The 14,808-nt window shown below is 43.2% G+C and overlaps 1 protein-coding gene, 1 long non-coding RNA gene and 1 pseudogene across 3 annotated transcripts in view; 2 read left to right on the forward strand and 1 right to left on the reverse strand.

The window, feature by feature from the left end:
- The window catches only part of LOC144580432 (uncharacterized), a 48,319-nt gene that overhangs the window by 23,927 nt on the left and 9,584 nt on the right, over positions 1 to 14,808 (forward strand). The window lies entirely within an intron of this gene.
- The window catches only part of DESI2 (desumoylating isopeptidase 2), a 54,638-nt gene that overhangs the window by 3,473 nt on the left and 36,357 nt on the right, over positions 1 to 14,808 (reverse strand). Inside the window, exon 5 of one of the 2 annotated variants that reach the window (XM_035281356.3) lies at positions 212 to 12,380. The exons of the other annotated variant lie outside the window; for it this stretch is intronic. Within the exon in view, the coding sequence (XP_035137247.1) occupies positions 12,201 to 12,380 (180 nt within the window). The 3' untranslated portion in view covers positions 212 to 12,200. Of the gene's footprint in view, positions 1 to 211; positions 12,381 to 14,808 lie in introns of those variants that run through there. 2 annotated transcript variants of the gene reach the window in all.
- On the forward strand, positions 5,864 to 6,787 carry LOC100396136 (ribosomal protein L6 pseudogene; annotated as a pseudogene).

A 14,808-nucleotide genomic window follows, 5' to 3' on the forward strand; every position in this document is an offset into this window, starting at 1 on the left:
ACTGCCCAGGAGCGGAGGGTGGGAGGACGGAGGTGGCTGGACAAGCCACGGCAGACTATCGTTCAGCAGTGCTACTCCAGGCTTTTGATAACAAGCAGCTCTTTTCTCAGGACCTGGGGTCCCTACTGTTGGCTCCATTCCTTCCTTTCTAAATCTTGTCAAGTTGCTTTCTTTTTGTATCTGTGAAATCAAGCTAATTTCACTTGGCTTCTTTCTTTCTTTTGATTTCTGCAACTGCTTTGGGACGTGCTGAAAAGCACTTTGAACACACAGAAGACGCTTGTTACTACGTTATTAGAGTGACAGAAGTCCCAGGAAATTAGAGGCAATCTTGGATATTTTCCTATTTGTGAGTTCTCCTTTCTCACAGATGCTTTTCTACTCTACTCCAGTGTCTAGCACTCCATTTTTCCTGGTCTACATTTCACCCCTTTACTTCTCTCCCTGACCCACTTGTTTCAAGGAGCTCATCCTGGTTCAGGAAAAAACAGCTTGGGTGATAAGAGTATCACAGAGGAAAAAAAAAGTGTAGGCCTGGCGCTGTGGCTAATGCCTGTAATCCCAGCACTTTGGGAGGCTGAGGTGGGTGGATCACAAGGTCAGGGGTTTGAGACCAGCCTAGCCAATATGGTGAAACCCCATTTCTTCTAAAAATACAAAAAATTAGCCAGGCGTAGTGGGGCACACCTGTAGTCCCAGCCACTTGGGAGGCTGAGGGAGGAGAATCGCTTGAACCTGGGAGGTGGAGGTTGTAGTGAGCCAAGATCCTGCCACTACACTCTAGCTTGGGCAGCCAAGTGAGACTCTGTCTCACAAAACAAAACAAAAAGTGTTTTCCCAAATGAAGACCCGGCCCTGACTCCTCTGTAGAAGCAGGCCTACAGTCAGACAGGCATGGAAGCCTGGCCAAGCTTCAGTCTGAGACACTAGCAGGGGTGGAAACGGGTGCCAGGAGGAAACCCTCTCGGCTGGTGACCTGCTGCGTCTGTTTGCCCACTTCCCATCCTTGTACTGTCCTTAGGACTCTTGAGCCCTTCTCCCTGCTGATTTCAAATAGTAAGAACTGGGTCTTTTATGACCTTAACTTCATTCTTTATTATCCTTTCTCTTGTGCAGACAATGGACCGGGCTTCCGTACCTGCCCCACTGCCACTCTATTGTTTCTGCCTCCAACTGTACCAAAGATTATGATCATGTGATCTCAAAGTACCATCTTAGATACTTGTGTATCTTAGGTAACTTTGGAAAGAGGTTTCAAAGTACCCTATATCTAAAAATTCACTAAATGTTAATAAGCTGCCACCTATAATTATACAACATATACCTTTTCTCCCTAGTTATATTTATTTTAAATAGTATGACTTTGCCTTAACTATACAGAAAGTGAGTTGGTCTCACTTGAGGGAAGGTAACATTACTACACTTTTGATTACCAAGCACCTATCACAGTGCCTGGGAGTACACGGTGGCTCATGCTGTGTGTGTATGTGTGTGGGTGGGTGGGTGTGGGTGTACCTGAGTGCGTGCACCTGTAGTTTCAGCTACTTGGGAGGCTAAGGCAGGGGGATTGCTTGGGCCCAGGAGGCTGAAGCTGCAGAGTGAAGACTGTTACTGCACTACCGTCTGGATGACAGAGTGAGATTTCACATCAAAAATAAAAAGGAACATGTACATCGGCCAGGCATGGTAGCTCACACCTGTAATTCCAGCATTTGGGACCAGCCTGGCCAATACGGCAAAACTCCGTCTCTACTAAAAATGCCAAAATTATCCAGGAGTGGTGGCACACGCCTATAGTCCCAGCTACTTGGGAGGCTAAGGCAGAAGAATCGCTTGAACCCGGGAGGCGGAGGTTGCCGTGAGCTGAGATCAGGTCACTCAGGCCACTGCCCTGCAGCCTGGCGACAGAGCAACACTCCGTCTCAAAAAGAAAAAAGAAGAAAAAAAGTGTACATCAACTAGATCTGGGAGACAGCTGAGCAATGACTTCATACGATACCATTCTCAACTGTCTACTCGTAAAAATGCTGGCAAACAGGCTGGGCATGGTGACTCACACTTGTAACCCCAGCATTTTGGGAGGCCGAGGCAGGTGGATCACTTGAGGTCAGGAGCTCGAGACCAGCCTGACCAAAATAGTGAAACCCAGTCTCTACCAAAAATACAAAAATTAGCCAGGTGTGGTGAGTGGTGGCACACACGTGTAATCACAGCTACTCAGGAAGCTGAGGCAGGAGAATGGCTTGAACCCAGGAGGCAGAGGTTGCAGTGAACCGAGATCATGCCACTATACTCCAGCCTGGGTGACAGAGCAAGACTCTGTTTCCAAAAAAAAAAAAAAAAAAAAGGCACTGGAAAACAAATATTACATTATATTTTATACCTGAGACATATTTAGAGGTTAAGCATATAAGTTGTGACTGACAATATTTAGGTTAATGTGATAGCCACTGGTGCCTATTCAAGAGCCATGTCCCTCATTCTCCTTTCCAAGTCCTCATTTCATTCAGTAATCTATCCTCCTCCATATATCCATTTGATACAGGTGAGGCCTGATTAGCCTAAAACAGAGGTGGTTTTTTTTTTTTTTTTTTGAGACGGAGTTTCGCTCGTTACCCAGGCTGGAGTGTAATGGCACAATCTCGGCTCACGGCAACCTCCACCTCCTGGGTTCAAGCAATTCTCCTGCCTCAGCCTCCTGAGTGGCTGGGATTACAGGCACACGCCACCATGCCCAGCTAATTTTTGTATTTTTAGTAGAGACGGGGTTTCACCATGTTGACCAGGATGGTCTCAATCTCTTGACCGTGTGATCCGAAAGTGCTGGGATTATAGGCGTGAGCCACCGCGCCCGACCAAACAGAGTTCTATTTATAGCCACCTGGTTTTGTAGAAGTTTTACTGAAACATAGCTGTGTCTATTTGTTTATGCATTTTCTATGCCTCTTCAGCTACAGTGGCAGAGGCAGAGTTAGGACTATGAGTAATTCACAAGCCTAAAATATTTATTATCTGGCTCTTTCAAATAAAAGTGTACCAATCCTTGGTCAAGCCCAATTTTATTTTGTTTATTTACTTTTTTTTTTTTTTTTTTTTTTTTGAGACAGTGTCTCACTCTGTCACCCAGGCTGGAGTGCAATGGCGTGATCCCGGCTCACTGCAACCTCCGCCTCCCAGGTTCAAGCGATTCTCTTGCCTCGGCCTCCTGAGTAGCTGGGATTACAGGTGCGTGCCACCGTGCCCAGCTAATTTTTGTATTTTTAGTAGAGATGGGGTTGACTGGTTGGCATGTTGGCCAGACTGGTCTTTAACTCCTGACCTCAGGTGATACACCTGCCTCAGCCTCCCAAAATGCTGGGATTACAGGTGTGAGCCACCATGCTTGGTCAAGCCAATGTTTTTAAAACTTAGAGTCATGACCCATTAGTAGGTCATTTAGCATTGCTACCTAAATTTTTAAAATAAAATAGATTGTAGGTAGTGAGGTAACTATGACATGTCTTAAGTTACGTGCCTGTGTGTGTATAAACTGGGTTACAAGGTAAAATGTTTTTTTACAGTGGCTAGTGATCAAATAGTATTTGGTTTATATAGCAAAATGGATTTTGCATTTAAGCTCCAATCCAGTAATACCTCTTCTAGAAAATCAAGCATACAGATACAGTGACAAAAACAAAAATGTATGTACAGGGTTATTACACTTTTTGTAATAGCAAAAGATTAAAAATAACCAAGTGCTATTAATAGGTTGAATAAATTATGGTACATCCACACAAGGAAGACTATTCAGCAAAAAAAAGGAGGACTATTTCTACACACTGCTACAGAGTGCACTCCAGGATATACCATTAGTGAGGAAAGCAAAGTGGAGAAAAGTGTATACAGGATGCTCTTGAAATATAACAGTGGAACAGGAAGAGAATAAAATTACAGACATTCCCATTCCAAAAGGGAGAAAATGGAAGTAAAAAGGGAGCTATTAGTCCCAAGCAATTGTGGAATCCAATAAGGCAACCTCCATTAGGTTTCGAAGCCTGGGAATAATCTTCTGTGGCCCTTGGCTCTGCCCTCTGGAGATTCTAACCTTTGAGTCATCCTTTTTCTCCAGCCTATTAACTGCCTACAGAATTTTGACAGTCCAAGTGCCTTCTTTAATTTTGTCCCCTTTCTGTCTAAGCTGGCAGTATTTCTGCTAATAGGGAATTCTCAAAACATTGTGTGTGTGTGTGGGAGGGAGGGAGGAGGGAGGAGGAGGAAGGGGAGGAGGGAGAGGAGGAGGAGGAGGAGGAGAAGGGGGAGGAGGAAGAAAAAGAAGAAACCACTGTGGCTCTCTTGTGTATGTCATGGGATTGAATCCATTAGAAAAGATGTTCTTCCACGATCTTTTCTGAATAATCCTGTCTCCATTCTTGGTTTCTGTTGAGATGGTTGAGAGGATCCACAAATCACTGATTTAATTTCTTCAGCAGTTAAAGAAAAAAAAGGTGGCCTAGTCATAACTGTGGCTTTCTCTCTGTAGCATCCTTTCCTAATAGTGAAGCTCCCAATTTCAGCACCTTTTGCAATCTGGATAGGCTGAGACATTTCCTTAATATTAAATGTTGATTCCTTTTTGTGCTTTAATAGTTCTTCCCTCAATTTATTGTTCTCATATTTTACTATAAGCAACAAGAAGAAAGTAGGCTGTACCTTCTATACTGTGCTTGGAAATCTCCTCAGCTAAATATCATAACCCCACAGAAATAAATTCCAATTAACTCTAAAACACATTAATTTAACTGTATCTATTAAGTTACAACCTAAAGATGAAAGAACTACAAAAAACTTTAAATTTCTAATACTCATATTGGTGGTGATTATGGTAACACTATTATTCTACAGCTGTTTTAGGTACAGAGGAGTAAAACAAATGAGCAATTATGTTTCTCATTGCATAGAACTTAGATTTTTGACCTGGGATACACAAAATGTACGTACATCATTGATGAGGTTAAATCAAAATCCTGTAGCCCAAATTTATTGTAGATATTACTGTGAACCTGTAAAAAAAAGTCCTAGCTTTGTCTACTGGGGAAAGAAAAAACCAAGCTTGAAACAATCATCAATTCAGTAGTAGTGAGCAACCTTAATGCCCAGATTAAAGTTTCTAAATATCTGCTAGTAGAAGGAAACAGTTCTGAGGATGAGTCTGGAATATCTTGTCCTACCAGAAACAAAAGGCTGTAGAAGATTGTTAGGGATAAATCAAAAGACTTAGGAGCCAACTTGAAGAGGCTCCCATGCATCAAAGATGGGACAAAACAGTCATTACATTGATCTGAAACATATAAAATACTTTTAAATCTGGGGAGGAGAAATTAATGATGCTAAATTTTCAAAAAAGAAAAAATATTTTATGGGGAGAAAAAAACCACTTAGCGAATACTAGGTAACTGTGTCAGGGATCCCCAAGACCCAGTTTTTCAACCTCCAGATTTGATGATGTTAGAGGACTCACAGGACTTAGAATATAGTTGTATTCACAAGTATGACTTACCACAGTGAAAGGATATGAAACAGAATTAGCAAGGGAAAAAGAATTAAGGGTAAAGTTTAGAGGAAAACAGGTTTCCACTCCAGCCTGAAAAATTACTTTGAGTCTTTGTTTCAGTGGTACTACCTGAATACAGTCGGCTAGCTCCATGTTGGTCTATGACATCAGGTTGTCAGGCTCACGACTGTGGATGGCATCTGTAGGTGTTCTGTGTGGGAAGTGCAGGAGCTGAGGCCACTCCCTGCTCTCATAGGTATGAGCACAGGCTCAGCAGCCTGTTTGAATTCAAAGTGCTTGCAGCATCTTAAAAATGTAGCATGTGTCCCATCTTGCAAGATGGCCGGTGAAAAAGTTGAGAAGCCGGATACTAAAGAGAAGAAACCTGAAGCCAAGAAGGCTGATGCTGGTAGCAAAGTGAAAAAGGCTAGCCTCAAGGCTAAAAAAAAGCCCAAGAAGGGGAAGCCCCATTGCAGCCGCAATCCTGTTCTTGTCAGAGGAATTGGCAGGTATTCCCGATCTGCCATGTATTCCAGAAAAGCCTTGTACAAGAGGAAGTACTCAGCGGCTAAATCCAAGGTTGAAAAGAAAAAGAAAGAGAAGGTTCTTGCAACTGTTACAAAACCAGTTGGTGGTGACAAAAACGGCGGCACCCGGGTGGTTAAACTTCGCAAAATGCCTAGGTATTATCCTACTGAAGATGTGCCTCGAAAGCTGTTGAGCCACGGCAAAAAACCCTTTAGTCAGCACGTGAGAAAACTGCGAGCCAGCATTACCCCCGGTACCATTCTGATCATCCTCACTGGTCGCCACAGGGGCAAGAGGGTGGTTTTCCTGAAGCAGCTGGCTAGTGGCTTGTTACTTGTGACTGGACCTCTGGTCCTCAATCGAGTTCCTCTGCGAAGAACGCACCAGAAATTTGTCATTGCCACCTCAACCAAAATTGATATCAGCAATGTAAAAATCCCAAAACATCTTACTGATGCTTATTTTAAGAAGAAGCTGCGGAAGCCCAGACACCAGGAAGGTGAGATCTTCGACACAGAAAAAGAGAAATACGAGATAACAGAGCAGCGCAAGATTGATCAGAAAGCTGTGGACTCACAAGTTCTACCAAAAATCAAAGCTATTCCTCAGCTCCAGGGCTACCTGCGATCTGTGTTTGCCCTGACAAATGGAATTTATCCTCACAAATTGGTGTTTTAAATGTCCTAATAATCTAATTAAATAACTGATTGCCTTTAAAAAAAAAAAAAATGTAGCATGTGAAGATTTTCTTTAGGAAGAGGAGAAAAGTATTGAAAGACAAAGATGATCAATCTTTGCCTCCTTTGATTCCCTAGGTGTCACGGTTTGTTTTGTGGTGTTACAAATCAGTATGTTCCGTTTAGCAGTCATAGCTTCACATTTTGTTTTTTTTAATACAGGGTTTCTTTTTTTTTTGAGATGGAGTTTCGCTGTTGTTACCCAGACTGGAGTGCAATGGCACAATCTCGGCTTACCGCAACCTCTGCCTTCTGGGTTCAAGCAATTCTCCTGCCTCAGCCTCCCAAGTAGCTGGGACTACAGGCACGCACCACCATGCCCAGCTAAGTTTTGTATTTTTAGTAGAGACAGGGTTTCACCTTGTTGACAAGGACGGTCTTGATCTCTTGACCTCGTGATCCACCCGCCTCGGCCTCCCAAAGTGCTGGGACTACAGGTATGAGCCACCGCGCCCGGCCTAAATACGGGGTTTCATCATGCTGGTCAGGCTGGTCTTGAACACCCAACCTCAGGTGATCCGCCCGCCTTGGCCTCCAAAGTGCTTGGATTACAGGCGTGAGCCACCACACCCAGCTCATAGCTTCACATTTAAAAAATTCTCCTCTACCCTCAGTCAGACCTATTGTCTGGAAGGGATGTATTAAAGAGGGACAAAAGTTTTCATCACAGGAAAATATTTTTATGTAACTTAACCAGAAAGACATGCCATTTTAGGGACTGGTCAGAATTAAATCCTGAATTTTCAAAATATTTCAAAATGGTTTTAGAGCCACTCACCCCTTTTGTCCTGATCATTCCTTTAGTAAGTGGCCTATAGCATCATTCCATTTCTGGAGGCAGTTGCGTTTAGTAATCAAACTGCCTTACTAAGGTGTGTGCACCAGTAGAAAGGTAGTGGAGTAGAGGCAGACTGTAAGTCCACTGTTGCAAACTGCAGCTACTCCAGGAAGTCCCAAGAAAACACAGTGAAACTTCCCGGAGAGGTGGAGAGTAAGATGGGTAGACACAGGGGTCACAGTCCTAGTGATAATGCTTTCCTCTCAACATGTAGCGTTTGTCAATAATCACAAGTTAGGAATGCAATCAGTCCCTGTATCAGAAATACAGAACAGATCAGCAGTTGGACTTCATATGGTCCCACCAGAGAAGCACTTTCCATGGATACCTGTGATAATCCACATGGTTCCGTCAACATCCATGTTTTTATAGTGTTGAGCCCCACAGACAGGTATCCTAAATCTGCCTTGATCCAAGTCTTGTTCCCTGAGCCTGCATCTCTTTCAGTTTAACACAGCTTGTGCTTCGGCTGAAATAGTGTATAGCAGATAATGTCAAGTTTTAGCTCAAGTGTCGAGTCCAAGCAATTAGGATCTATGAATTCAGGATTCCAAGATGTGCCAGATACTTTTCTTTGGCAGCAGTTAAGCGGAGATGCTGAAGGGCCAGCATGTTTCCAAGGCCAAGCAAAACCCAAAGCTTTCCCAAGTGCTTTCTAAGACCCACTCAAATTTATGCACATCAGGCTAGAGAATCACCAGCCTCTAGGGTCAGACATCTGATTTTTATATGAGCTCACTTACAATTTAAAAAACTGCTTTAAAAACTTTTAAAAGTGCTCCTTTTTCCAGAGGCTCCAATGGGCAAAAATCATAGTAAATATCATCAGCTGTGAGACATTTTGTTTTCAACAAAGGATTTAAACTTCCATCTATCCTACAGCAGCAGAAAGCAAGGAAGTGTTTCCCACTAACACTTTTTCTTTGCAATACTGCCTACTGAGATAACCCCTCTAGCACCTGTGACATTACAACCATAAAACATTTTACATCAATTTCTATCATATATCCATAGGTGTATTAACTGCAAAATACAAGGTCATTAACCACCGCACCTTCCCTGCCCCCCCACTGCAGATGTATTTAACCCCTTGCAGTAAATTTAGCAAAAGGCTTTATATTACAGTTGATGGGGGAGACCCTCATTGGAATGGGGGTGAAGGCGTGCAGGTAGGCTAACAACTGGAGTATGTCCCCTGCCCTTTTTTACTTTGCTCCAGCCCTGAGAACTGATTCAACCTTTTTTTGCTCTTGTGAGGAAAGAGCACCATACATGTTTAACATTTTTGGCCCAAGCAAAGCTCATCTTTGGGAATTTTGGGGCCTTTTTTCTTTCTTCCTGGAGGATAGAACAACTGAAGGTAATACCTGGGCTGTACTTCTTTTTTTCCCCTCACTTTAACCAGCTTGCCCAAAAGTAGCCAGATGATCTACTGAGTCAGTTCTCCTGGAGTTGAATCTCATTTCAAATTCAACAGGTAACTTTTTATTTTTTGAGATGGAGTTTCCCTGTTGTTACCCAGGCTGGAGTGCAATGGCGCGATCTCGGCTTACCGCAACCTCCGCCTCCTGGGTTCAGGCAATTCTCCTGCCTCAGCCTCCCGAGTAACTGGGACTACAGGCATGCACCACCATGCCCAGGTAATTTTTGTATTTTTAGTAGAGACAGGGTTTCACCATGTTGACCAGGATGGTCTCGATCTCTTGACCTCGTGATCCGCCCGCCTCGGCCTCCCAAAGTGCTGGGATTATAGGCGTGAGCCACCGCGCCCGGCCTCAACAGGTAACTTTTACCTTCCATAACAGGCAACAGCTCAGCTGCTATTCATATCATGGATAACTTAACAGCCACCCCAAAGGTTTTCCATACCTCCATCCACTTCATCCTTTCTTTTCTCAGTCCTTTTTTTTTTTTTTTTTTGAGAAGAGTCTCACTCTGTCACCCAGGCTGGAGTGCAGTGATGTGATCTTGGCTCACTGCAACCTCTGCTTCCAGGTTCAAGCGATTCTCCTGCCTCAGCCTCCTGAGTAGCTAGAATTACAGGCGCACACCACTACACCAGGGTAATTTTTTATACTTTTTTTTTAGAGACGGGGTTTCACCATGTTGGCTAGGCTGGTCTGGAACTCCTGATCTCAAGTGATCTGGCTGCGTCAGCCTCCCAAAGTGCTGGGATTACAGGTGTGAGCCACCACGCCTGGCCAGTCCTTTTGTTATATTTCTGTGAGTAAAAGGTCTCCACAACCACCCCCAGGCTTGGTGATTTGCTAGGACTCAGGAATCAGCATAGCATGCGCATGACTATGACTTACTAAAACAAAGAGATATAAAACAAAATCAGCAAAGGGAAAATAGACGTGGGGCAAAGTCCAGAGGAAACCAGGCACAAGCTTGAAGGATCTTCTCCTAGCAGAGTCAGGTAGGATGTGCATGCTTAATTCCCCTAGCAATGAGGTGTGACAACACATGTGAAATATCTACCAGGGGAGTTCACTGCAGTACCCAAGACTTATTTGGGGCTGGTCATGCAGGTGTCCTCTGCCCAAATCCCAGAGTCCCAGAGGGAAAGCAGGTTTTTAGCATAAACCAAATTAGTTGTACAAACAGGTTAGGCAAAGGGAGCCACCCTTATCAGTTGTAGGAATGGTGAGCACCTTAGAGAAGTCCAAGTTCCCGGATGCCAGCTTAGGGCCAATCCTGTGGGCAGGCCTTTCTAAGGACAGCAGTTTTAGGCCTGCAATGATAGTTAACTCTTCTGTATAGGAACCAACTTGTTTTTAAAAACAAGTAAAGGGGAAAAAAAAGCATCTATTTTTCCCTGTCCACCTAGGCTGGAGTGGAATGGTGCCATCTTGGTTTACTGCAACCTCTGCCTTCTGGGCTCAAGCCATTCTCCCATCTCAGCCTCCCGAGTAGCTGGGACTATTGGTGCGCACCACCACACCTGGGTAATTTTGGCAATTTTTTGTAGGGATAGGGTTTTGCCATGTTGCCCAAGCTGGTCTTGAACTTGTGCGCTCAAGACCGACCTACCTCAGCCTATAATCCCAAAGTGCTGGGATTAATAGGTATGAGCCACGGTGCCCAGCTATCCTGCCTTTTCTATGGGGAAATGTAACTCAGGGTGACCAGCTGTATGAACTTTGTTTAGATTCAGATTCAAACTAACTGTTAAAAAAAATTAAGACAATCGGGCCAGGCGGATCATGAGGTCAAGAGATCAAAACCATCCTGGCCAATATGGTGAAACCCTGTCTCTACTAAAAAAATAAAAAAATTAGCTGGGTGTGGTGGCACGCGCCTGTAGTCCCAGCTACTCAGGAGGCTGAGGCAGGAGAATTGCTTGAACCTGGGAGGCGGAGGTTGCAGTGAGCCAAGATCGTGCCACTGCACTCCAGCCTGGCACCTGGTGACAGAGCAAGACTGTCTCAAAAAAAAAAAAAAAAAAAAAAATTAAGGCAATTCGGAAAATCTGAACATTGTACATTTGGATAAGAAGTCATGTTAATTTGTTTAGGAGCAATAACATATTGTGGTTATGTTAAAAAGAATATTTATCTTTTAGAGTTAGAGTGAAATACAATTGAAATTAGGCCGGGTGTGGTGGCTCATGCAGGTAATCCCAGGACTTTGGGAGGCTGAAGCAAGAGGATTGCTTGAGTCCACGAGTTCCAGACCAGCCTGGGCAATACAGTGCAACCCCACCTTCACAAAAGATACACAAATTAGCTGTACATAGTGGCGTGTGTCTGCAGCTCCAGCAACTTGTAAGGCGGAGGCAGAAGGATCACTTGAACCTGAGTTCCAAGTTACAGTTCCAAGTTACACTCCAGCCTGGGCAACAGCAAGACCCTGTCTCTAGATGAAATCTGGGATTTATTTAAAAACAATTTGGGGCTGGGGTATCTCTCTACTTTTATGTTTTCTACTAAAAATATTAATTTTTAAAATACCTTTGGATTAGATGAGTGGCATTAGTAATGGTAATGCCAGTCCTTTTGCTAGTGACTGGTTTACAATTAGGCATTGAACACAATTCCGGCTGTAGAACATGGCTGCTTTTGGAAGGGTAGGGAAAAGGGGGTTCCCAGAAAGATTCAGTTTCTGAGAGAACCAAAGGAAGAAAGACAGTCTTCCTCTGGATGTTGTGCTAAAACCGTTACAGCTATCTGAAATCCATACATACAGGGAGCTGGGCCGCGGGCTGAGACAACATCCCGAAGATGGCAACTTAGAGCAATCAAAAAAGACCTTACATCCCTGTGACACTCACAGTTGAGACACTGACCAAATTGGAATGGAGCCTGCCTTATATTCCGGATTTGTTTTGTAAGATAATGTTTTCCCCAGTGTTTAAGCCAATTAGCAACCAATTTGAATGGACCTATCTTGTAGAGCAGAAGTGGCACACTTTTCTGTTAAGGGCCAAACAGAAATGTTTTGGGCCTTGTAGTCCATAAGTTCTTTGCTGCAACTACTCAACTCTACCACTACAGCCGGAAAGCAGTCAAGAAAACAGGTAAACAAATAAGCATAGCTGTGTTCCAATAATACTTTATGAATCTCTCTAGTCTTGGCCACAGAAGCGAGAAGACGAAGAAAAAGTCATCATTTGGAAAGCGTCACGGTAAGATGCACACACTGTGCCACCGCTGTGGCTCTGAGGCCTACCACCTTCAGACGTGGACCCGTGGCAAATGTGGCCACCCCGCCAAACGCAAGAGAAAGTATAACTGGAGTGCCGAGGCTGAAAGACAAAATATCACCGGGACTGGTCACGTGAGGCACCTCAAGATTGTATACCGCAGATTCAGGCATGGATTCCATGAAGGAACAACACCTCAACCTAAGAGGGCAGCTGTTGCGACGTCCAGTTCATCTTACGAATTCCCACCATTACTCATGCAATAAATGTATAATTTTTTTTAACTATGAATACTGAAATTTGAACTTTACATAATTTGAACGTCACCATATAGTCCTCTTTTGGCTTTTTTTCAATCCTTAAAAAAGAATGTAAAAACCATCTTAGGTTGTGGGCTGTACAAGGACAGATGACACGCTGGTGTTGGTTTAAAGGCCAGGCTATAATATTTTGCTAATCCCTGCTGTAGAGGAAGCATCTGAACTGGTAACATTGTGTTAAATGGTAATTCTTAGAATTTTTAAGAATGTTAACAGAAGAGTACACATATCAACAATCAATTATTAATAGAGTTAGTGATGGTTTTGCTTATTTACAACTGGTTACATAACATATTGCCCTACGCTATGCTGTCAGATGTAAAAGCACATCAATTTCACTATGCTTCATTAGAGTGCCTAATACTAATTCGTTTGCCTTCATCGTATGGGAGTTGCATGTATCATTTCAAACTCCACAGGTAACTTTTACATTTCACAGTAGGCAAGAGCTCAGCTGCTATTTCATTTCATGGAACGTAGGCCGTATTTTACTAAACCAGCTCCGTAGCCCTCACTATCCAGAATTCCAGTTCCAGCACTTCCACTAACAGGCTGGGTAACCTTGGCCAAGTCACTTAACTTCTGTGTCTCACAATTTAACAATTCAGCGCTCATATGGGGAAAGGCATAAAAATTGTGGCCTAAAAAGATGGTTCCAAGGACATCTAGAGTTGCTCTTTGGGCCCCAAACGCAGAATGGCTTGTGGTTAGACCAGGGCTGACATGGTGGTATAGATGCTAAATAAAGCTATTGATGTTTTTGAAGGACAGAATAAATTAGTACCGGAGGAGTAATGATAAAATAGTACAATAAGTACTATTAAGAAGTCAGGTCCAGGCCGGGCGCGGCGGCTCACACCTGTAATCCCAGCACTCTGGGAGGCCAAGGCAGGTGGATCACGAGATCAAGAGATCAAGACCATCCTGGTCAACTTGGTGAAACCCCGTCTCTACTGAAAATACAAAAATTAGCTGGGCACGGTGGCGCATGCCTGTAATCTCAGCTACTCAGGAGGCTGAGGCAGGAGAATTAATTGCCTGAACCCAGGAGGCGGAGGCTGCGGTGAGTCGAGATCGTGCCACTGCACTCCAGCCTGGGTAACAAGAGACGAAACTCCATCTTAAAAAAAAAAAAAAAAAAGTCAGGTCTAAACTGAATTCTCCATGATAATCTTTGATAAGTTATTTTCCCAGTTGGGGTCTGTTTCCTCGTCTGAAAATTAAGAGTGGATTAGGATGCTGTCTATTTCTCTACCAATTTTAGCACTCAATGGATCTTTGAATGCATTCTATACAAATGCAATGTCTGGGATCAAGAAAGCTCAGACCTACCTTCCCCCTTGCCTGAAAATGGACTAGGTCGCTTTTATGGTACAACGCATCCACTAGACTAGAGGTGTTTCTCAACTTTTTATGTTGATAGGAGTCATCCGGGATCTTGTTAAAATGAAGATGTGCATTCAGTATATCTCTGGTGGGGCAGAAACAACACATATCTTGGAGATGCTAATGCGGCTGGTCCACGAAATACACTTTGAGTAGCATGATAGCAGACTGTGAGAGTCTTGTTTGAAACTGTATTGTAGAAGCCATGAGGGAAGTAAAAAGGGCCAAGAACTAAGCAATTCTGCAGAGGAGGTCACTGAAATAGCAGCTCGTTTTCTCCTTTACACCCTTCACAATTTCTGTGGTACCTAGATGCTGCCACTGCCACCATCTGCTAAGAATCAGAAAGCTGGGAAGCTGTTTCAAGAGCTATTTAATTCTCTAGACCTTATTTTACAATCTTCTTAACATCTTTCCTCCATTTTCTTTTTATGGTTCTTTAATTTTGATCTCCTGCTTGGGATTCAAGAATTGAGAAGGCAAGTAAGTGCCTATGTGATATGTTAGCAGAATAAAATTTCAAGATGGAAGAGATGAATTACTTATGAATAAGAGCCAGAAAAAAAATTCAGGTTGAGAACTAAAATTCAGCAAACGAGAAACCTTTGTGGCTAAGAAGCAGAAGTCTCTAAGCATTTATTTTCTTAAAGTTTCAGGTTGTAATAAAATAAATTAGAATAAAAGGGACCATTATTTGTACTCACTCGCTATTCACTGCAAAGTAATGAATAGAATTACCATTTAAAACTGTGCAGACTCTCAACTTACCAACTCTGGAAAGGTCATTCATACAAGAGATGGAAACACAATGCCATATTTCATAC

Source organism: Callithrix jacchus, chromosome 19 (genome assembly GCF_049354715.1).
Source record: "Callithrix jacchus isolate 240 chromosome 19, calJac240_pri, whole genome shotgun sequence".
Lineage (NCBI taxonomy): Eukaryota > Metazoa > Chordata > Mammalia > Primates > Cebidae > Callithrix > Callithrix jacchus.